At 44.6% G+C, this 25,199-nt stretch overlaps 1 protein-coding gene across 4 annotated transcripts in view; it reads right to left on the bottom strand.

Annotated features, from left to right (window-relative positions):
• Positions 1-25,199, bottom strand: part of slit1a (slit homolog 1a (Drosophila)) — a 92,352-nt gene that overhangs the window by 56,002 nt on the left and 11,151 nt on the right. For all 4 annotated transcript variants that reach the window (XM_058651425.1, XM_058651424.1, XM_058651427.1 and 1 more), the window contains exons 2-4: positions 24,899-24,970; positions 21,350-21,421; positions 19,811-19,882 (exon numbers count right to left, since the gene is read on the bottom strand). In XM_058651425.1, coding sequence (XP_058507408.1) covers positions 19,811-19,882; positions 21,350-21,421; positions 24,899-24,970 — 216 coding nt within the window. The remainder of the gene's footprint in view (positions 1-19,810; positions 19,883-21,349; positions 21,422-24,898; positions 24,971-25,199) is intronic.

The following is a 25,199-nucleotide window of genomic DNA, read 5'->3' as shown; positions in this document are numbered from 1 at the left end:
GAGCTTTAACATTGTACATACATCATTGTATGTGAGATTTCACCGCTTATTTTCTATCAAAGGACCAGTTGCATCAGATCAGTGACCGATAGTGAGATATACATTAAGGTTTCAGTGATTCAATGCTAGACTGCAGCTGACTTACTGACAGAAAATGTATGTTTTCAAATCATTTTTCAAGGCGTACTTATTTCGCACAAAAAGAGAGCAGCCTTACAAGTAATTATACATTTGAGTATATACAGTATCAAGTAACGTAAACAACATTTTATTTAATGTAAGTCTGGTGGGCCAAACGAAACCCTTTGATGGGCAAACTTTGGCCCTCGTGCCTCACTTTGAGCAGTCCTGGCTTAGAGCATGCATATTTGTGGCTCTGTGTGTGTGTGTGTGTTTGAGAGGCTGGTAGCACACAAGGAAAGGGTGTTTCACAAAGCCAGCCTGGCACACACGAGAGGAGCAACTGCCAGAGCAGGGGGCATGAAATTAAAACTCACCACCAAGGAAAAAGAGGGAGAGGCACAGAAAAAGTCAGAGGGAGAAGAGGGAGAAAAGGAGGAGGAAGAGGAGGAGGAGGAGTGGACGAGAAACAAAGGATAATAAAGATGCAGTGGAGAACAGGACACAATAGGCTGGCAATATGAAATCACCCAAGTCAAATAGGAAATAAAAGACGTTTGCCTGGCAGAGTGGAAACATGCACTGCATTGATGCTGCCTGCTGAGATTCCTCTGTGCCATATCTGCACAAAGAGGGAAAGAAAAGAATCCTGCATCTGTCAAAAAAGGAGGGGGAAAAAAAACCCACAAGAAAGACCAGTTTGGAGAAAAAGAGCTGCTGACCCTCAGAACTTACAGCCATACATCATCATATGTGTTGACTTGCTGTGTTGCCAGACATACATTTGGTTTGTGTTTCTTGTGATGGCGATAGATCGTCTCAGTGGTCTAGACATAATCAACACCAAAAGCTACGCATGTTAGATCTGGCAGCTACACACACACACCGACACACACACACACACACACCGACACAGGATGCTGTATTCCTGTCCTCTCGACCATTTTCAGCTCTGACCTGAAAAAGAACAGGACGCCCTGAGAGAGGCTCTGATGGATATGCCAGACGTGTGTGCACGTGCACAGAGTGTGCGCATGTGTAACCACACACTGTGTGCTTACCTGACAGTGCTACATCCTGTCGCTGAACTTTACTATTTATTTTCTTTGGTGCATTTTACTGCTCAGTGCAAACCTCCTCCCCCCCTAGCTCCCCTACACACTGGTACCTGAAGCATGTTTACTGAGAAAATAATACATGCAGTCACGCACACACACACACACACACACACACACAGTCAAATGCAGACGCACACTCGCGGCTGGGAACAGTCTAGCGGATGTCCTCTCAACGAGGTTTCTGTCTCACCCGAGCTTTGGCCTTTGACCCCCAGTACTGTGAGTCAGGCGGGTCCCGAGCGTGACTGATCCATTAGACGCCTTTGACAAGGATGAGGATGACATCTGAACCCCCAGGGGCAGGGGAGGGAGGAAGAAAGATGATGAACAGCAGGAGGATGACTAAAAAGTAGGAGTACGTGGTCTGCACTTCACCAGAAATGTTTAATGGTCCAGTATTCTGGAAAGACTCTTGGCAACTATTACAAAATATGCATGTTGAAGTCACTCCAAAATCTTTTGTTTCTTTAGCTATCAAACTTTTAAATTCACTTTAGGTGCTGTTAAACCAGTTTTTATGTCATTTTATACAGCTTTTTTATTCTTTTTTGTATATATATATCATTTATCTTACTTGCCTGGTTGTGCATGCTGCTATGTGCTATCTTTGTGTTGTGTTTTTTTGTCTTCAACATGCCGCTCTTAACAACGTAAGACTAATAAAGTTACTTGAATTAAAATAACTGAAGTGTACTACACAAACAAAGAAGACTGACATCCTTTATGGACAGTGAAGGCCACTGTAGTCCTCCGTTTGTTGCAGTCTGCAGTCTGGCCATAAGATGTCACTAACTATCGCACACTGGATCTTTAACAGCCTTAGCATCTTAGTAAATTATGCGTCCTCGGCCAACTGCATCGTGTCGCATTTGCATGTGAGCAAGTCTGAATCAAATAAATAAGCAAAATAAAATCACTGAGATGACGCATTCGTCGTGAATATAAAAACGGGAGCTTTGAGTGTTGTTTTTGTTCAGCGAGGCGGAAATGTAATTATTTCTAAGCAATGACTTGATAGCGGAACAGTTTATTGCCGAAGACAAAGAACTTGTACATAAACAAACGCAGGAGATGCCCTCCGCCACAACAAGTCAGCCACTGCAGTGACGCCTCGCTCGCAGCTGAAAAGAGAGACCTTGGGAGGAAATAAAGGGAGGAACAGGAGAGGCTGTGTGAGGGGAGGTGGGGGAGCTGGAGAGAGGAGGATGGGACTTAAACGATGAGCGAGTGAGAGTGACAGGCCAGTCTGGAATGCCTTTGTCTGCGTAGGCTAATATTTGCTCTCGGATTTTGCTTTTTCCCCTTCTCTTATTTGCTGTTGACGGAGAGGAATGAAAAGGCAGATAGCCAGCAAGTTACCTAGTAGCAGGACTTGTGTGTGTGTGTGTGTGTGTGTGTGTGTGTGTGGGTGAACATGTGTATGCGTGTGCAGCCAGCAGGTTCCCAGGCAGCAGGTGGTGAGCTGAGGTAGAGAGTATGAAGTTAAGGAATTTGTTTGCTGCTCAAAAGTTGCTACTACTCTGCAATTAACCCGGCTAAGAAGCACAAACACATGCTAAACATGCACCGAATGTGTGCGAGAGAAAGGACTGCAGGAGAAAAGAAGGATGGAGACATGCAATGATGCCAGGACCCCCCCCCTCCTCTCTCCTCCCGGGGAGTCAGGGGTTGCGGCAGCCCGGGTGTCTGCCTGAAGGCCAGTCTCACAGCGGGCCAGTCATGGCGGCAGCACTTTGATGTCTTTGTGGTGGGACTCCGTGCCTCATGTCCACGCTCATTAACTTTTTCAATGACAGATCAATGTGAGCCTGCAGAAGCCTTCCTCAAAATTACAACCCATTTACCATCCTGGGTCTGAGTCTGCACTGGCCTTGGCATGGGCCAGAAAAAGAAAAAGAAGAAGAAAGAGACAGGGAGATTGTCCGCTCATGATGGCACCCATTTAACAAAAGCAGCCCATTCACACGTGCAGAAGGGATATTGCTCCACTTAACTGCGGCATCTCGACTTCCTACAGCTTAGTGCTCGCAGACAGCAGTCACGTCTCTTTACATCCTGTTGTTCCCTGTCTAATGATTAGGAGATTATGGCCCCTCCATCTTTTTTTGCACCTTAACGTCAGTCAGACAGACGCAGCCAACCCGAGAGATAAAACCCGGAGAGCAGTTCATACTTGTCTCGCACAGTATGACCCATATTGTCAAGATCGAGCACTTAGCACCTTGGAACCACCTCTTTAGTCTCAACTCCGTCTTCCTGCGTGTCTTCTTTTATCTCCCACTCCATCTCATTTATAGTTGATTTATACTACTTTTCCCTTGCTTTTTAATGGCCTGCTGCTTTGAGTCAAGTTGAGTACAAGAGAATCTTTACTGCAATCTGTCTGGGAGATAAGTATTGTGCTGTTAAGAGACTCTTACATGTACTTGTCACTTCCCCCCCCTTTTTGTTCACAGGTTGCCACCATTTGTCACCAAGGTATAACATACATGTTGCATATGTTGTTTTTTTTTTTTTAATGAATTAACTTTCTATTCACAAATCATAGAAAACTAGAATTACTGACTGATGATGAAACCTCACATGTACTGCTGCATTCTCAGGAAATCTACAGGTGTATCTCACACACACTTCAGTAACTCACGTCCAAGATGACATGCTCACAGATTCTTCATGTTTTATACATTCATTCAGGGCATTCACACGCACATGCACACATAAACACACACATATCAAGAGGGATCATCTGTACTCTAAATATTTAAAAAGACTATTCCTCTGTCTGTAATTAAAACCACTGCAGCATTCCAACGTTGTATCCCCGGACCCCCTCCTCTTTCTCCGTCCGTCTCCTCTCTCCATCCTTTTTTCTCGCCTCCTCTTCCTTCCTCCACTTTGACCTTTGCTTCAGTTGCCTAGAAATGGGATGCTCAAAAATCTTCCAAAAACAATGAACTGTGGGAATACTCTGTGCAACAACTGCCCTCTCTTTGACACCCATGAATCCTTCTCTCTCACACACACAGGCACCCCCATCACCACCCACCGCCGCCACCACCAGCAGCACCATCGCTCCTTTTCACTCACAGCTCATCTAGAGTGGCATCGGTTCATTTTACCGTTGGGAGAAAGTAAAAGGTCAGGTTTTGTCTGGATGGTTCGGCTTTTCCTTTTCAAAAAGTCCTGATATGTTAGGACAGCCTGCAGAGCAAATACAGGAACTGTGAGTCAGCACCACACACTGTTTGGTTCCAAAACTGAGGGCATCTATCATGCCCAGGCCTGTGGGGATACTGGTGGTAAATCCCCCCCTGCCTTACTGCTTCCTCCTATTAGAATCTGCCCAAATCCTGCCTTTATCACTGTGTTTGCTCTGCTGAGCTCGCTAATGCTCTCCAGTCTCTCTCACAAGGTAGGTGTTTATGCATATGCCTGCGTGTGTTTGCTTTGGCCTGCACCGTAATGCTTCCCATCCCTTCACCATCAACGCGGATGGAATGCAGAGTATAATGCAACGGAGGCTTGAGAGTGGGAACACACACTTAGAGGCTCACAGGACAGATACAGTATGTTCCTGCAGCGGTGGAATTCTCAGCTCTACCGGTAGCCGTCGATGCCAAGCATGCACCTAAACCTGTCCAGGTATTACTAATGGTGTTTACACAGTCACATTATGGGGACCGTCTTCCTTGTGGGGACAAAAAGCATGTCCCTATAACGTAAACTACTACAAGGTAAGAGTAAGTCTCCAGGAAATGAATGTAAGTCAATGCAATGTCCCCTCAAGTCATGAATGTCGAACTGTGTGTGTGTGTGCAAAGTTATAAACAAGCGCTTCTCGTGAAGTGGAGATAGTCTGCGGAGATCTGCTCTCATTTCAAACATCATTTATTTATCAGCCCCCCGTGTAGGACATACACACACAGTCACACAGAGTGACAGAAATTCAGCAGTTTATTCCATCATGCTCCAGCGATCAACCTCATTCCCTCACCCTTCTCTAACTGCCACCTCCCTCAGTCCCTCCCCTCTATCTTTCTTGAAATCGATGGACTGTTTTGTCACCCAATGATGTGCGTCGTGCAATATTCATCTGAAGTAGAAGAAGAAAAAAAAAGAAGCGCTTCTCTCACTCAATGAATTTTCATAAACTCTGCTCAGTGCTGATTGGTGAATCAAGGACTACGGGCTTGACACACACACACACATGCACATACGTGTACACACGCACGCCAACAACCCCATTATCCGAGCTTCAGGCGAGGGCTTTTGTTTTGTACCACTGGAATCTGACAGTGATTTATGGAGAAAGGGAGTCACACTACACCCTGATACACACAGCAACACAAAGCAAGGTTACTGGCCCAAACATGGGCACAAAGAAAGGTTACTGCTTCCCCAACAAAGCCACACTGACAGCAATGCACGCTGCGGTCCGGGGTCAACACCACATCAATGCAGCCCAGCAAATGAATTCAGCCGATCCACCAAATGAATGCACTGGCTGCTTTCAATAACTTGTTTTGATGAATACCATGAATATGAATCTCTCTGCACCTTCGCTCAGTGATTCCTCGGCTCGACTCTTCCGGAAAAATGTGCAAAAGCTAACTTTCCCACAGTGCCACACTCTGAGCCCGCGTATCTGTGCCCTTTTCTTTTGGAGTCATTTTCTGCTGCATTACCACTGCGGTTTAGTCAGAATGGTGAACTCTTGGTGGCCAGACACACCCTGCCTCCCCGTGCAGGTATGCCCTTCACACTGCCAGACTTTCTTCTCTTCCCTCTGTGTGGGCATGTTCGCTCCACTTCACATGTGCTATCAGTAACAACTCAGGTGAGGACACCACATTCCTTGAGTCGTCACGAGCGCTGCGAACACAAGGCAGCAATTTGGCTGGTAAACTGCAACAATCTTAGCTCCATGCTTGGTTTTTGGAACACACACATGCAGACGCCGCAGGAGCAAAAACGATTCCTGAGGGACTTTGTTTCTTTATTCTTTTCTTCTTCTGTTTTTTTTCTACACAGCAAACCACAGAGCTTCTCTGCATCGTGTTGCAAAACCCAATTCCGGGTGCTAGATCGTCGTAATCGAATGCTTGCCAGGATGAAACTGACAGCAGGTTTACACCGTCAGGCACACAGAGCGGGGCACACACGCAGACGAGAGGCAGAGGAAAAGTTGACGAGGACCATGTTATAAAGCTATATGAAGGACACAAAATAAAAGGATGACTAACAGACACCAACGTGAGTCATCCTTAATACAGCTTAATTTGGGGGTGAAAATAACTTCTGCTCTAAGGGCACAGAGATTCACCGCAGAGCCTTAATGATATCAGCAAACAGGCCTCACAGTAACTATACTGCAGCTGCGGAAAAGACGGAGAGGGTGAGTGTGGGAGGGAGGGAGGGAGGAAAAGAGGAGAGAATGGGTCACATTTGAATAAGAGTTCTGTTTCTAAAAATGTTATGTGTCGATGTCAATGAGTGCTTCAGCTTTTGCAACAGTAGTGTAGATTAGTGTGTGTGTGTGTGTGTGTGTGTGGTGGAGCTTCATGAAAGCCACTCCAGGCCTCTCCAAGGCTGGCTAGCCAAGGCCAGCTTGAAGATTGAAGAATGGAATTCAGCAGAATGGCCAGCTCTTCCCCTGGTGTGTGTTTTACAGAATGGTAGGAGAAGTGCACAGCCACAGAGAGTGTGAGAGAGGAAATGAGAGAGCGGGAGATAGGCACAATTAGCAGGTATGTCTGGGATTATTTTTTTTTTTTAAAACCCGCTAAAAAAAAGGCAATTAGTACTATTCATTGCTGCTTGAGTTTGTTCTGCACAGGGATGTTTTTTTTTTTTTCATTTGTCCCATGATGTCACAGACATGCCAGAAACAAAACAAGTCAGAGGAGCTCGTTCAAGGATGTGATTTTAAGGCGCTAATAATATGTAGTAAGACGAAATACAAAAAAAAAATTGTTCCAAGTTGCAGAAAGTAAGGCTCACTAACAGCTGTGCTAATGGCAGTAAGATAAAGCTGTAAATGACACCAGAATTTGAATATTGATGCCAAAAATATGAAGCTGGTGAATAAGAAATGAACACGTTCACTACTGAACATAGCCAAAGCCGATATAAACCTGCACGCACAAGTCATTTGACCCAGGAGTACATGCTGATTAAACATATCCACACTGGTCAAAACATGTTTGAACATAAACAGGGTTTTTGACCAGTGGGAAACACAGACAGTGAGAGGTGAAAGCAGGTGTGAGTGCCTGAAACAGTATTGACAACTCAAAGACAGCGGTCCATTCAGCGCTGTGTAATTGCTGTTTCAGGGGCTGCTTGTTTCTTTAATTTCCTCTTTAGAGCAATAAGGCAGCTCTTGTGTTCCTCATTAATTATGTTTTCTGCCGTCCCCTCTCGGCCCCTCCCCCTTGCTGTTGACTGACAGCTCGGCTGCCTCCTTGCCCAGCCTGGCTTTGAGCAGGGGAGTGGGTGACTGAATAGGCTAATAAATGGTGAAGGAGGGGTTGGTCACACCCCACTCTATTGTACCGGCGCTGTCACGCCTGACCCTTAACCAAACACACACATATATGCACCCACTCCCACACACACACACACACACACTTTGATGGCTGACCACGCATGCACACATCCTTGTACGTAGTCTCACACACACACATGCGCGCACACACACACACACCTTCACATCACCTCTGTCAGCCCTGACCCCATACCAAACACCCAGGCTCCCCCCTGTATCCAAGGTGACCAAAATGAGGCCCCAGCTATCGCCTAGCAACCAGGGAACAATGAGCTCCGAGGAGACGGAATGGCTTGAGCAAAGGGCAGGCTATTCTCTAGAGATGGAGGGAGGTATGGAGGGACGGGATCTGAGGTGGGGAGAGGAGGGGATGAGGGCTGATGGGAATGGTGTTAGGACACATCTTTAACCATGTCACAAAGAGGGTGCCTGCCTGGGAAACAAGGCTGTGCTTCTCTAACCCCGCTGGACGTCTCTGTTCAACTCCTCTCCTCTCTCAGCTCACTCTCAAAACTTGAGGGTGGAAAAAAAAAAGCAAAACAACCTGACTTCTACCCTTTTTTTTCCTGACCCAGCCTCTTCTCCACACCTGCACAGTATGAGGGGGAGGCCAAGAGTAAAACCAGTCAAGCAAAACCACGGGGAAACAAATAAATCATTACGTAATGCGCTGCTCTGTAGAGACATCTGTCAGGCATTGAAAATGTCTTTGTTGTGCTACACAGACGAACTCAGGAAGGACGAACAGAATTACGACAACTTTCGCGTTTCCTGCAATCAGCTGGGGAAACTGAACAGACCGGTTTACTGACAGCGACATCACAAAATGTGGTCTTCTCTCATGCTACGAGGAAAGCTTTGATCAGCTCTTCATCTCTCTGCCCTTGGAGCGGTGAAGGTGTTCACACAATTTTCAGCTTTCTAAATCCAGAAACACAGGTAAGAGAACGAGGGTGAGATCGCTGAGGGGCCAAACGCAGCAGAACAACACTCTGCCGTTTCAGTCTCCATAGAAACTATTAAGAGCTATACACTATAAAAAGACAAAAGCGAACCCGCCCAGACAACTGGCCCATGCTGTAATGATTTCACTGAGGTCTTTAGCCCATATTCATCTCAGATCGAGCCTCCTCCATTATGTCCTGCTAACATTTCTGAGAGCAAAAGGCTTTTCTGTAAAAAGGTCTTGAAAAACTGAAAAATGAAGGTATTTTTTTCACTGAAAAAGTTGACATAGTTGCAACTTAAACACAGGTGAAAAACCTGCAGGTGATGTGGTCAACAAAGTCAGGGGGTAACCTCTGTTTGTGGGGCTAATGAAGGTGTCAGGGGGAGGGGACCCGTAATTGTGTGTGACTGGGCAGTACGGATTAATAGAGACACGTACATGCACACACTCTCTCTCAGTCTCAGACACACACACACACACACACACACACACACACACACTACACTTGCATAAATTGGTTCTGTAAGATTTAACAGGAGGCTTTAAGGCGTGGCGGTAAATCCGCATCTGGGCGGAGTCAAATAAAAGAGCATTAGACTTTGTTCAAACATCGCTCTGTTGCTCCTCCTTTGTCCCCGGATTTATTCCGAGGGCAAATTTATGAAGTGTTGACACACTTTGGGAACAAGCGGAGGACCAGTATTTGAAAATGCTGCATACGTTTATGAGTTTCCAATTGATTTCTGGCCTATACTGTTGTCCTGCTTAAAGTGTCTGACCTTCTGTGGCCTGTAAATATCAGTAAAGGTCTCCGGGATAACGTATTGGACAGAGGAATGCTCTAACACATGATATATTCCACAGTCTTTGTCTGGCTGTTGGACATTTAACATCATGGGAACAGTGTGCGTCTCTAGGTCGGGGCTGAGATTGACCTACTACTCATCCATTCTCACTAGCCCCAATCCAGTGCTGGTAACATCCACTCCACTAACACCATCACCAACAACACCCCCTCCAGTCATCGGCTTGATCTCCACATGAAAGAGCCTGCGAGCTCATTACCACAGCCTGGGGCTCATCGGGGCTTCCAGTCCCAAGGCCTTTTATAAGCTGGAGAGGATGGAGAAATTCAGCCAGCGGGGAAGAGGCACACAGAAAGAGATCTCATATAGAGCCTGCCATTCAGGCAACCAGGTGTTAAAGATACAGATAAGAAGCAGGGAGGAAGCAATAGAGGGGGAGGAATGGGAAGCAATAAGAAAGGTAAGACAAGGTAGATGACAGCAAGGAAGTGAGGTACAGTTAAGGGCAGAGGGGGGATGATAGAGGGGAAATGGGCAAAGCTGAAAGAGGGAGTAGGCTTTTCACTCCTATCTCTGTGCTGTGTTTCATCCTCCATAGGGCCCCAGTGTCACACAGGCCTCCTCAAGCAGAGTCCAGCTTTGAAGTGATAATGGGGCTTTTGGCTAATGCTCCACTGCAGGTGCCCCTGGCTCCCGCTCCGTCTCCCAGCACGGCCACATAGATGAGAAGAGATGAAAATCCTTTCAAAGTCTACAGATGAGGCCAATCTTTCTTCTTTTTTTTCTACTTCTTTCTTTCACTTTATCTGCCAACCTCACTTACTCTATCCCAGCACTATTTATGCTTCCTCTGCAATGTCTATCACTTTCACGTACTTACAGATTGCCCTTAAACTCATTTCACCGTCTTTCCAGTCCATCTATTTACTTGACTGAATTATTGGACTACATTAGATTTTGGGGGGGGGGGACTTTCAACCTCTTAAAACAAAAACAAAAAACAATCTTATGTTTAAGAGAGAATAAATCAACTTTCAAAGCTTTGGAGAAAATGAATGCATAAAACATGTTTTACATTCTTTTCCTCCATCACGTTCATTTCTGTCTCCCTGCTCTTGTGTCTTTCATCCTGCATGTTTTCCAACTGTGCCGGTTTTTCACTCGATACTCGATGCCTCGCTCCTCTTCTGCACTTTGTATGAGGTGTCAGATTGGTGTGACTGCAGGCCCCTCCCCACTTAAAAAATACACACATATACTGGACGTGGCAACGTTATGGATTTCTGGAAGCCTTTTTTGGGGTGTTGTAAAAGTGTGTGTGTACGTGTGTGTGTGTGTGCATGTGGACTCCAAGTCAAAACAGCAGGGAAGGAGAATCGATTCCATCCCCCAGCGATTTCCTGTTACACTGTATACAAAGTTAAGAAGGGAAGACGCCCCCCGCACAGAACAACATACTGTTTCTCACCAAAAAGAAATGTCTTCACAAGAGGCACACACATACACTCTGAGGCTAATGAGATTACTGCTTCATGCTGTGATACCAGCAGGAGAGTATTGTGAAAAGAAGCCAATATTAGAAACAGATAGACATTTGTACTGGAATTCTCCCTCTCCCCTTTTTTTTCCCCCTATTTTCGTGGCTCAATATGTCTTTTTTTTTTTTTTTCTGGAATGTGGGGTGTCCACAAACCAAAGAAGACAAGTGTCTTTTGTTAACTGAAAAGGTGGACTGGTTGAGGAGGGAGTGCTGGAGCAGAGAGGCAGAGGAAGGTTTTGATTATGTTCAACATGTAAAGCAGTTGTGTAATAAATGAGTGTTTAAACTTTGTTTTCCGGGGGGTTGCTATGCCTGTGCCCGCCCCCCCCCACGAGTCACACTGGGTGTTTATAAGGGCACATAACAAGAATATCCAGATATGGGTAAACAGGTTGATTTTCATGTTTACATGACTCAGAGTCCCAGAAAGCCAATATAAAGACAGCATGAGTGTTTATAAGTTGATCCCTTCTTTGTGTATCTTGTGTATTTATAGCCGGGGCTTACAAAAGCTATGACAGTCCTTTATGTAAATTCATCCTGTATTATTTGTGTTTGATTTTGGCAGAATAGAAGTTACTCAGAAGCAGTGTTGTAGCACAAATACTTTGTTACTGTACTACACCTGCACTTTACTTTGTTATTTGTATTTCTAACAACTTATTACTTTTACTGCACTACATTTCCCCTAACTATCTTTGCTACTCGTCACTACCAAATAAAATCAGAAGAAGAAGAGTTGGTCTGTATTCATATAGAGCTTTTCTCTTGATGAGCTGCTTTATACACTGTCATACCCTACACATACCATCTCACCCTTCTCACTTTTTTAATACTTAAGTACAGTACTTAAGTACAAGACCTTTACTTAAGTAATATTATTAAAAAGTGACTTCAGCTTCGACCAAAGTCATTTCCTGGTAACATACTTTTTCCTTTTACTCAAGTATCCATTTTAGATACTTGTTATATACAAGAATGCTCAGAAGTATATTAATTATACACTTTTAAATGCTATCATGGGAATTAATGGGGGGGAAAGAAAAACAATCTTAATGTATTTGAAAGCTAACACTGCCTTTGCAATAGAGATACATTAAGAAAACCCTTAAAGCGATCAATACATTGGGGAAACATTTTCGTTTGTAGTGTTGGCTTCTTTAATAAGGCTGGATTAAAAAAAATCAGATGCTATTTTTAAAGCTCATTTGATGTCCCTGTTTTAATCAATTATTTTTTTTTTTATCTCCGCTTGTCTTTTTAAATACAACATCTGCATAAATCTTGAGCACAGCCACACTCCACAGGTGCTGATTATCAGCTCTGTTATAGAGCTGCAGGGCAGAGGAGGGAAGCACCTCACTGAGAGTTACAAGAAGACGTCCTCGTTCTCAAAATGTCCTCATTCATCTAGTGACGTAACATGGGAATCAAACCACAACCACCTTCTTTCACCATCGGCCTGCACCGACTTCGCCTCATCAGCTGCAAAGTATGCACTCAGTCACCAAGTCGTTAAGTTTGGCTGCAATGTGGCAGCAGCTTCACGGCCTGTGGAGTGTCTCGAGGTGTGCAGAGTATAAAGCCCACAAAATGGACCTGCTCACCACAGACAGAGAGGAGACAGAGTGCAGAGTGAACACAACACACACACAGACACACACAAATATAGCCATGGGGAAGAGGAAGGAGTTCAACCAAAGTCTCTCCTTCCAGAGGATAAAGGGATGCATCCAAAGCCTGTAATTACATATATACACACACAACTAAAAATCCAAAAATCTCTTTCCATCCATTACGCCACACTTTTCCCAAGCAAATGGATTTAGGCCTTGTTCAGAAAATATGGAGCCTTTTCTTTTAACCATTTCACTTCCATGTGTGTCACCCGCTCACAAAATGGAAACAGCCCGCAACAAGTCCAAGACCTGCACACTACTGGTTGTTACGGCAGCAAAGTCAGCAGGGGTCTGACAGAGTATGTGCACTTGATGGCATCTGTGTGTTTACATGCGTGTGTTTGTGTGTGGGCATGCAGTCATTTGCCCTGCAGTTTGTTTGTTTGTTCTTTTTAAATCTCAGAGACAGAGCCTGAGGCCACAGATAGGGCTGGAGCGGTCATTTACTGTATGCGTGTGGGTTTGCTGGGCAACACATGCACGTGTGTGGGAGGCCGGGAACCCGCTCTCCTTCTTTTCCCTCCCCGCCGACTGAATAAGACTCTGTATTTTGCGTCTGCTTGCTCGGGGCTACCTCCAACACTGTCGCACGCCGAGATCCTTACAGCTCATAACTTGAGATAACGCGTAGATAGTAGTAGAGTGTTTCATCCTAGTTACACGCACACGACACTCGCACATGATTATCCTGAGCAGAGAGCTTTGATTGAAACCACAGATCTTTGACTGAAACATAACGAGATGGGGGGGAGATACGCTGAGATCCCGGCGAGATCGTACTCACTTATGGCGCTGATGAATGAGCCTATATTGTGATCGCTTTGTTCATACTCCGCGCTGTGTAACTGTACACACGTGTGTCTCCTAAGTACACACTCACGCAGGGCAACGGGAACCAGCGCTGGTTATTCCTGGCTGCACTGCAGCATTCCACAAGCCCCTGCGTCGAGATTCCGGGGAGTGAGTGTACGTATGTGGGTTTGTGCATGTGTGTGAGGACATAAGGGCGGCCTTTTCTCCTGTGTATGTCAGATCCAATCTGGACCAGGCAAAAGTCAACTGTCTGCAGCGGCACAGAAGAGGAGGAGGAGGAGGAGGAGGCGGCCTCCCTTTTGGCAGCTCCGTGAGTGAAATCCCTGTGTGTGTCTACTCATGACGGATCTAGACCACACTGTGATGTCTTATTCATGCTGTATCAATTCATAATGACAAGACAGTCCCCAATGTGAAGACGTAGATAAACACACACACACACACACACACACAGAGACATGAACATGCATATATGTCTGATTGGGATGGTCAGTGTGTTTGTGCTTGTACAATTATGTGGAGCATCAAAACTGGTATGAGCAGGTATGTAGAGCAGTGTGTTCCAGACACAGGACACATGCAGGACACACACACACACACACAAACAGGTTGGCACAGCTATTCTTCTAAGGACACTGCATTGACTTCAATTCTGACTTCCCAGCTCTTCAGTGTGAATATTTAGCAAGCCTCAATCCAGCTGGAAGGACACATAATTGTAAAAGTAAAAATAACATTGCTGTTCTCCTCTCTCCTTCTCCTCACACCTCCGCTCGTTTTGCACGTCTGACCATCTCACTGTCTCTTCTTTCACTTTCTTACTCTCTCTTTCTCTAACGTTGTGCTGTGGTTGTGAATATTTCAGATGGCGGAGTGGTTTTTAAATTACCCCCTTTTGGCTTCCGCTCTGCTCACATGGTTTGGTCTGCATTTCTACACACACAGTCCGACTCGTAAAGAAAACAGTGACAAGCCATAAAAGCCACTTTTACCAGCTGACAAGGACAGGGGCAGGAAGAGGGGACGGGGCAAGGAGTTAAGGCCCCACTGGTATTTTTTTGGTTGGCCGCCAGGTCAGTTATTTAATATCTTTGCCAAAGTCTATGTTAAGCTAGCAAACCTGCCAAAATTAAGAAAAGAAAAACAATTTCTCATTTATTCTGCTGTAATTCACTCAGGCAGACACGTTTGGATTTATTTATCCAAGTTTTGCCTGTTACCACTGTATGATGAGGGATAATTATTAAAATAACATGACATCAATAACTTGAAAATAACATTTTAGACGTTCAGTGGTTGTATCTGTTTCCAGAAGCAAATAAGTCGCCCTATTAATGCACAGAAAATACTATAACCTGTTTTCACAATGCTAAAAAAAACAGAGTGACCCAAAAATACTCTTTTGAGGCTTTGGGGCCTCAGTGTTCAGTGCTCAGCGGTTTGTGAAAAAGTGTTGCTGTAACATTTTTTCAGTGTTTTGAGTGCCACACGGTCAACTTCTAAATCTGAATAATGGACTTAAATTAAAAATGTATGTTGTACAATTAACTCCTCTTTTGAAGCCTCAAGATTTGCGATACAATTCACGGACGCCACCTGCAACCAAGCTCCTGCTGCAGTACCAGCTGTCAATCACACAAGTGTCCACTAATAGATGTTGTACTTTTAAAAAAACAAACAAAAAAAAAAACTAGCAGTTGAGACCATTAACTCCTAAAATGTCTACAAATTAAATGAGAAGTAGGTTCATTTTCTCATACACTTCCATTCAAACCGAGTTATTTTTGCATCCAGCAGAGAAAAGAAAAGTATCTTTCTCTGATGCACAAAGGTATTTTGTCTTAACTCTGGACGTATGTTAACTTTTCTCACTGAACTCCCTGCTCTCAGTGTTGACTTAGCGTCAGATAACTCAGAGTCAAGAAATCAGAATGTCTGCCATCGATGGGACAGAAACCACCTAATGACGACAAGTTGCCATGGGGACTGCTGCCAAGCAGGGGCCCAAATGGTCCTCAGAGAGAGGGAGAGAGGGAGAGAGAGGGAGAGAGAGTGAGACCTAGCACGTTGAGGCAGGTCATTCATCAGCAAAGACAAAGGGAAGGAAATGACAAGATCAGCTTGGACCATTAACAGCCTGCCAGACAAACACACAAACACACACACACACACACACACACACACACACACAGTGAGTATTATAAAAACACTTACAAACAGTCATGAGGATCAAAAAAAAAAAAAACCCATTCACATCAGTCGTTCATGCAGTCATCAACAAAATGCCAAGAGTTCGAAGGAGTTAACTTGGTTTCTTTGAGGAACAAAACGTCTCGGGACACCAGTCTGAGTTTACAAGCCAATCAATCAGCAGCAAATAAAAGAGGGAGAACAGTGTATGCTGAACAGAAACAAAGTCCACAACAAGTGAAGACTGCAACAGAGAGATGAGTTTCATGACAGTGCATATTATTTATCCTAGTTCACCTTCCCTCAAACTATTGTCTTTTCGTACATGAAGCCTCCGCTCCCTAAGCATGAGGCAATAAACCAACACGTATACCAGCATTTGGCCAAGACAAGCGGCGAATAGGCAGTTCCACACAACACATAGCTGAAGCCGCTCTTTTATAGTCAAAGCCATATAAAGAATGTAATCCCTTGTGTACGCCTGCCATCCTCACATTAGCACACAGAGATGTAATTATAGTGTTTTTCTGAGTGTGTTTGTGTCTAATTAGTGTTATTTACATTTTCCTCTCTTGTGTGTGTGTGTATGTATGTCACCCAGACAGTGTGTGCGTATTAACTTTGTATCTGGATTGCAGTCGTCAGCCAATAACACAAAAATAAATTATGGGGAGAAAAAAAGGATGGGATACTCCTCCTCTCCTCTGCTTTGCCAGGTTTTCCTTGGCTCCCTGTAAAGCAGGTATGATCACTCCTTTACCTCTACCCTTGTCCTCCTTTACCTCCCGGGGAGATACACAAGGGAAAAACCTCTCCTAATCGCCCCCTCGCTCCACCGTGTAACACTGCACATTAGCCGCTAATGAAAGAAACACCCCTTCAAACAATCCCGTGCTGTTGCAAGCATTTGTTTGTGACAGCAACGAGCAACACGGTCATCAAAAACCACAAAATACCACAAAGCCTCCTCTTCCACCTCCAATACCCCATCCTGAGCTCAAACCAGATGCTGTTCCCTAGGGCCAACGATCAGGCCTAACTGCTCTACACTCCTCCAACTCGGCTCACCTATCCCTCTGTTTTCCACCATCCTGCTGTCCTTCCTTCCTCTCGCTCCCCCACTGTGAAAAGACACTAATTACAGACATGGGTGAGTAGATTACAGATCTGAAGTGCAGTGGAAATGGGATGAGGAGAAGTCAGGGGTGGTGGGCTGAGGGCAACAGGTCGTTAGCAGTGATGAATGCAACTCTATTTTCACTGTTATTGTTCACTGATGTTCAGTGCCGCGCCTCTCGCCTCTGCGCCGCTGTTCCCATACCTTCTCGTCAGTGCCATCCATCACAGGCGGCTTTAACTGACTCTAACAATCTCTAATCATCTCTAATCAATTCCAATTATCTCTCCTCTGCTCCTCATGCATCAGTGTCCCTGGTATCTCTCGGGCATGGGAAGAGCCAGAGCAGCAGTGTAGATAAAGAGGTCGCCCGGCAAAGTGCAAAGCAATACGTGAATTCTTTATTATTTTTTTTACGTAAGACAACACAATCTGTAGACTTTTGGAAGCAGTCGCCCTTCACTATTTCTTACAATGTACGTATTTCCATAACATACAGAGTAACGTGTACTGTTATGGATAGTTACTTAACAGCACCTTTGCAACTGTGTTGTGTAAAATGTCATAGTTTCATGAATTAGTTGGGTTTTTTTTACACTGAGAGTAGAGAAAATCATGGCATTTTTCAAATTTTACATACCAGCAAAAACATTTTATGGTCCATCTACTCTTTGTAGTTTTGTCAGTTATTACCCTGTTAGCTTAATGACTGCATGGGAGTCAAGTGTTTAAAAAACTCTCCACAAAACAACGGTGCACTGCTCACTTAACTGACAGCCTTTTATTAACCCTGCAAGCTTTCCTCTAAAGTTTAATGAGAGCGACAATCTCATCTGCCGTCCCACCCTCCCTTATACCCCACATCGGTCTTTCCGTTTGTCCTCTCAGCAGGACGCCCATGACAAATGGCACCAGAATGAGAAAAAGAAGAAAGAGTGGGGTAGAGACACAGAGAGGGTAGAGAAAAAGAAAAGAGGGATGATTATCTGCCGCCATGGGAAGAGGAACCATCTGGGTTTAGGGCTCCACCTGAGGGTAGCAGGCATTCACATTAACCTCTCTCGTTACGATCGTAAAGGCAGACTAACAAGCCCTGGTGAACACTTTGAGCAAGTGCAAAGACACACACACACTCTCTCTCTTTTACTCTCGCTCTCCGCCGTTCCCTCAGACACAAACGCAGAAATAAAATAGCAGTGAACGTCCCCCCTGGGAGCCGAGAACCTTTTAAGTCCATTAAAAGCTGCTGGTGAGAGCAAGACAAGGCTGTAACCCAACCGCATCAGGCTGGGACCAGAACTTATGGTGTGGCCCAGATGCACAGCTGAGGAGTTCAGAAACACATTAAGGAAAAACCTTTGTCTTCTACTGCTGTTCCTAATCCCAACACCATAGTTCCTTCCCTTTTTGTAAAAAGCTGCATAAGACATGTTTTCCTAATATGAATAACAATCAGAAAGATGGTATTTCCCTGGATGGCGTATTTGTTTTCTCCGTAAGAAGAGCGTACGACACTTGCGCGCCTGAAAAGCGTCACGCTCCATTACAGCTCCCTTTAATCAAGCCAAGGTTAAAGAACAAATGAGTTTATACACACACACATAGTGAGTCGATTAAGCAACGTTAAACAAAGTCTCCTTCTCCAGAAAATGGCAGGCGAGCCAGTGCTAGCTTTAGAATAATGAGCATGAAGTTAGATTGGATAAAACAGGGGAGCTGTGCTAGCACAATCCTCTGGCTGTTGGCAGAGCCCGCTGCTCCAGATGGACTAATCACGCTTGTTCAAGGCCATCCACTGGTCTGGAAGGCCTCGCTCTGCTCTACGTCTGCTCCAACGAGACAGGCGACTCGGCGCTGCTCAGTGTTAGCAAGCCACAACCTGGCCAGCCTTGCCCTAGAGGGCGAGGCTTTGCCCTGAAGGCCCACGGGCCAATTTTGGCATAATGGTCGGTGACGTGCAGAGACAGTTGTGACAGATCGATTCAAGATGGTGTTAAACATCAAACGCAAGATAAACAGATGGAGAGCTGAGGCCGGAGATCACGGGTTAGTCGCACCACAATGTGGATAGAAGTGAGGGAAATGATTTTTCCATGTCCCACGGTTTCATTATTCCCAGATGCTCCAGGTAATCCGAACTAAAATAATGGGAGCTGGAATGATCAGCCAGCAACAGGGACACTGATTATTTTGAAGCACACAAAAAAAAGGAAAAGTGAATCTTGTTGCAGATGGGAATTAAAGTTAAGCATTACTATGGGATTGTCTCACTGTATGGGGTGTAAGGATGTGTGGGTTTGTGACAGTATCAAAGACTGAGATGATACATTTCATTCATAGGTTGGAGGTCTTTGAGTCCATTGGCAGAATGAGCTCTGGGGCTTCTCCAGTGATATAAAAAGACCTCATTAAGTAACACAGACATCCTTTCACCTGGAACACAGTTTAAAGTCTAACGTGTCCCTTAGTTTAAATCCCAGTGTTACCACCAACTCCCTGTCAACAGTGGACTCTCTCACAGACAGCGTAGAGCAGAGAAACTGCAGATGATGACCTGGCACAAAGAGCCAACAATGTGCAAATAAAATCCAAGATTTCCGTCTCAGAGACTGACAGGGCAGTGGAAATCACAGGGTATATTTCACACACTCACTCACCTAATAAGTCTGAATGTAAATGAGGTCCAGTGAGCTGCCAGCAAGTGTAATAGAAGCTAAATTGTTCTTTAGTTACATTAAAACCAGACCAAAGCCAACATTCATCAAACTTATTGAAAACATGCTGTGTAGTATATGGTTGTGGTGCACATAAATTCAGAGCAACATTGCCGGCTTGTGCAATTAAGGGAAGACAAAGAGAGATGATGTGCAGACTGACAGAGTATAAAAAGTGAGTGTGTGTTCAACAGAAATAAAGAAGAAGTGAACTTACAGTCGAGACAGGGCAGGGTTCTTCTGAAACAGCAACTCAGGAAGCTGCTGCAGTTGATTACGGTTCAGCCGCCTGCGGCAGGGAAAACATATGATCAACCAGTGAGTTTGTGTGAGTGTGTCTACGCATATGTGCCCTTGAGTGTGTAGGCTGTGAATAATTTCTCCCCGCTGCCGTAGAATCAGCTTTGCCACAGGCTATTGTGTTTCAGTGTGCTCTGAATGTCACTTAAACATCCAAGCAAAAGTTCAGGGGGAATTAAAGTGCAAGCAAGAGACAGCGCTGCAAATTATATCTGCACAGTTTAATCGCAATGCAGCGCTCGGTAGAATCCAAACTTTTCCCAGAGAAACGGAATAGAAACATTCCCCCCTTTAAACAAGTGAATTACATACTTCGCCTATCTGACCATGAGCAGATTTTTATCTAGGGCAAACTATCAAAACAAGATGTTTTAAAATAAAATTAAAAGGAATGGATGGGCCTATTCAAGCCCAAGGAAGCGCTGACAGGAATGGTGGCTGGCAATTGACTCCGTGTCAAATAAGTAATGTCCAAGACTGGCAGGCTTTATGCAAATACAACAATTAAGTCAATGAGGAACAGACTGTTGCTAATCTGTTGGAAACCACAACTCTCTTCCCTCTGAATGGACCATTGGAGGCACATGGGAGTGAATTTAGCGGCTGTGGCACAAGAGAGGCAACAAATCTGTAAGGCAGGCCACTACCATGCCTTCAGACACATTCAGACAGATGTTGGGACCCGTGCCACTCACAGTATACATTAAGAAGAGTGCTTGGCCAGCTGAGCTAGAGATTTAGGGCTTAATGGGTATTAATGGTCTGCTGCTGTTCCGTTCACACTGAAATGTACCTGCTCGTGGGTTAGTGGCTTTTTAACATCAGAGAAACGAGCCTCCACATTGGTCTGGCACAAGAATAAGTCTTCCCAAGGTTTGGGCTCAGTTGAATATGGAGGAGGGAAGGCAAGTAGTATATGGCCACGAGTTTGGTAATGTAAATTGTTAATGTGGGTTTGAGATCAGGGGAAAGTCTTTTATAAGTTAACCACAATGTGTGCATGACAGCGCGTATCCATTAAAATCATCTGCTGCGCAGGTTTCCCTGTGGGTAGCGATATTGATTTGCTAATGAGTTGGTTGAGGTGTGGTTGACTGTGTTTGTCTGTGTGTTTTCCCAGCCAGTTTACAAGCTGCTGTGGAGTCCTGGTGTTGTCCAGATGAGCCAGGGTCTGCGGCGGGGGAGGCTCCTCAAGACCACACATCCCACTGAGGGCATTCCTGTCAGGCAAAGCTCATAAAAATACTCCCAAGCAAAGCTGTACTCTCTCTGCACCCTCTGCGACCACAATGGAATGACAGGGAAGTGCCTCACACTTGAGACACCATTTACTGTCAGTGCCTCCTTATTACGCCACTCGACTAACGCCGTAAAAAGCCCGGGCTTTTCATTCAGAGTTCAAGTTTAGAAAATAAATACAATTGTGTTATTTCTGGTCGCACTGGGTGGTACTCACAGTCTCTCCAGCTCCTTCATGTCATCAAAAGCCCCACGCTCAATCACGGTAATCTGATTCTCCATCAGTTGCCTGTAGAGAGAGGACAGAAACGAGAGTCTTAGAAAAAACACGGTACAATGTGGCTTTGACTTTAAGCTGCAGAGTGTAACTCTGGGTGGTTTTTGGTGTTATTAATAGTATTATTCTGCCACTGTTTCGTCGCCATCAAAAGAAACAATTCAACATTGTTTGAATGCTGCGTCTTTCGTCTGAAAAGGGCTCGGTCAAGCAATACTATCAGACTTGTCGAATAGCCCATTCCTCCAGTTAGTCCTGTTTTATTCCACGTTTAAACATTATTTTTGTTTACCAGTGGGAATGTGTTTAACTGGTATTATCCAGGTCACAGGCATGGCTATTCATCAATGTTTGTCACGAACGTTACTTTTTAATACTTGGGGAAGTATTTTAGCTCATTTATTTAAAATGGATATCTAAATTCTCAATTTAAAAAAGAGACAGAAGTGAAATGTGCAAAATAGTAACCACTGTAACATTATCACTGAGAGCTATCGAGGTTTTTTTTTTTCTTCCTTCAACTTGTTTTGTTCCTGTGAAAAAAAGGGGTGAAAAAAAACACCACAATACTGTGAATGGTGTTAATTGCTGTTTTCTAGCAGCTTCGTCGAAGTTTAAAAATCCATAGCATACCTGTTAATTTTAGTGTGAAAGAGGTTGAAGGGAGCGTTTGTGTATACAGCAGCAGCACAGTGGGCTAGAAGCATTTCTTCTGTCAATCTGCTGAGAAGTACAGTTCAAGTTCTGAAACTTTTTTTTGTGGCCACTTTCAATCACACTCCGTCCTGTTTGCGGTCATCTCATTTTACTAGCGCCCCCATCTGTGTCGACTTATGGCGACATGAGATCTAAGCAGTGCTATACTGAGAAACACAGAGATGTGTGTGTGGAGCTGACGGGCTTTAATCAGCATTGTGTGAACTCATTTGACAGCGGTTTGAGCGTAATGGACATTTGTTTATATTTAAATGTTATGTACTATAGTTGTGCGACTGTAGACGGTCGCTCGGGCTTTAGCAAAGTAAAAAAAGGACTGTGGGGGTTTGGGTGGCCAGTCATTAAGCTGTACATTCAACACCTAATTCTGTCTCTCACACGCTCTGAAACACACGTACATATACATGCACACACACACACACACACACACACACACAGGGGGCAGTGGTGTGGGTTGAGGGCACAGTGTGGAATCTTGGCAAAAAAAGTGGGAGCAGCAGCCAGGAAAGTTTCCAAGGTGGTTCGAAAAGTGTGGGTTCAAGTTCTAGTGTGGTCCACTGGGTGTAAGCGGATGGGTGGAGACAAGATGAAAGGTGGGCAGGGGGTCAGAAAGCATTAGAGGGGAAACTGAGTTGGGATGTAACTGTTTTTCCAACTGGCACAGTCAAAGCAGTGTGTGTGTGTGTGTGTGTGTGTGCTTGTTGGGTAACATAAGTGGACACTATCAAAGTGGAAGGCGCAACATCAAGACTGTGAGACAAACAAATACATGGATACACACAAACGTTAAGTGCACACACACACACACACAAGGAGAGAGTGAGAGAGTGAGAGAGAGAGACTTCCTTTCCCCAGCTACACTGCCAAAGCTAACGCACAAAAAAGAAGCTTGGATGGTTTTGGAAGTGTTACAATAACACAAGGTCAGGAATGAAAGAAAGGCATCCAGTGGCTTTAGAAGCAACAAGAGCTTTCCTTCATTACATGTACAACTGTTCTGTGTTGAAGGCAAAGTCTCACGTCTCCTCCGAGGCCACGCCGCGCTGCAACTCAGCAGTCTGGGCTTCCTCCCCATCGAATATAAATGCTAATCACTGTTCGCACTCTGAACACTGAGAGAAAAGTGAAATTCGCCTCGGACCTCTTTCTCATGAATTTAGATGGAAGTGAAAAATATTGTGACGAGTTCTTTTGCATTGGGAAAACATTTAGTGGCGAAACACTGAGCCTCGAGTTTCTCTGATCTCGATCCTTTCATCTCCTTTTCTTTTTTTTTTTATTTAACCCAGACAGACATCAGCCGAGATGGTGGTAAATCAGCTGTGTTGATTTTAGCCTGACAGCGTAGATGGCAGCTGACTGTAAAGATAAACCTCTGTTCCTGTTCGGCTCCTTCAGAGGGTTGCCCAGGGGTCAGCAGGTCAGAGGTCAAACTACTGCTTGTCTTAAGGCTGTTGCCCCACAGAGACAGATTTTTTTCTCTCTGGTTGCACTGGTTGCCGGCCATGCTCCTACACCCTATTAATCATGCATCATGTACATGATTATCTGGCATATCAGAGCGTGAGGAGTGGATGTGTGCGAGTGTGTGCGCATGCACTAAAACGGGGAATTAAGTCCTTTCTTTAGTTGCCCTCACGTGGATTTGTTGCCATCTTACTCCTGGCAACATGAAGGCATTTAACCTCGGTGTGGGTGTGGAAGGTGACGCGGAAAAGAAGCCACGGTGCCGGAAGACGAGTGGCGAGAACGAGCGTGAAAAAGAAGGGGAGAACCGGGGGATGGGTGAGCAAGTTAACGAGGATGCTTGAAAATAGTAGCCGGGCAATAGGAATTATGTGCAGCTCGTGTTACCATTAAAGCGCGCTCACGTCTACACGACTTCCTCTTCAGCGGGGGTTTTTAACACCTATCGCCCGACTCACAAGTGCGTGCACAGCGCAGACACTTGTACCACCGCTTTATTACCAGAAGTCACAAGTGCTTTTTAATTTCACCACAGAGGATGGCAGTGACTTCGTCTGGATGAGTTAACTGCGTTGAGAGCCTATTTAGGGACTTGTGTACACATTACATGTTGATGTGTGGCAACAGTGAGAGTGTGTACGTGTGTGCGATTGTGAGTCTGAGGGACAATAAGTGCTACTACAACAGAGTGAATACATTAAGAGGAGTCCATGCTACAGCACTAGTTATAGTCACTCAGCAGCTTAATGTACTGCTGAGTGGCACTTTTGACAGAAGCCTCTCCACTTCACTGGGTTTGTGCTAGTGTGGAATACATTGTTTACACAGTGTGGATATAGACGATTCTGCATCGATGGAGTGACAGGGAACACATAAGCTATTATATGCCTCATAACATTGCATGGTGATTTTCCAGTTGCTGGAAGATGCAACACTACTTTGGTTTTTGAGGATGATTGCAAATAGCCACGTAATTTATTTCTTCTATTTTGTTGCTTGTTCTTTTTTTTTTTTACAATCTTTAAGATCTCATTCCATCTTCTTTTAAATCTATATCAAAGTGAACATTGAACTGAATATTGAAATCAATAATGTGAAATTTGAAGAGCCAATAAATTGTGATACATCTTCAAACATTATAGTCAAAATCAAATGGATTTGTAGGATGTGTGACGATGCACAGTCCTGGGAGTAAGTGCGTACAACCTGGATACAGCTCTGGTTAAACATCGATAGAAAAAAACTGACACTAACGTGCAGCAAAGGTTCACGTACAAACATCTCCATCAAGTACTGTATACTTACAGAACTCGCAAGTACTTGAGTCCAGCAAAGTCACTCTTGGTGACGCGTGTGAGGTTATTCCCATTCAGCTCCCTGCAAAGACAAAAACACACAAATTATAAAAGAAAGAAAGAAAGAAAGAAAGAATAATTCATCTTTATTTTCCCACTGGACCTGTTTGTTTTTATGACTAAAGGAGCAGATGGCGGCATCGTTGTGTTCCGACGCCTGATTCAAAAACACACATAGCCACATAAGGTTTCACACACACACACACACACACATGTTCGCACAGCATTCATAGTGAGGACAAAATGCTTTC

Source organism: Solea solea, chromosome 15 (assembly GCF_958295425.1).
Source record: "Solea solea chromosome 15, fSolSol10.1, whole genome shotgun sequence".
NCBI classification, from domain to species: Eukaryota; Metazoa; Chordata; class Actinopteri; order Pleuronectiformes; family Soleidae; genus Solea; species Solea solea.
The sequence above is the reverse complement of the archived record's forward strand: the minus strand, read 5'-3'. Positions and strand labels throughout refer to the sequence as shown.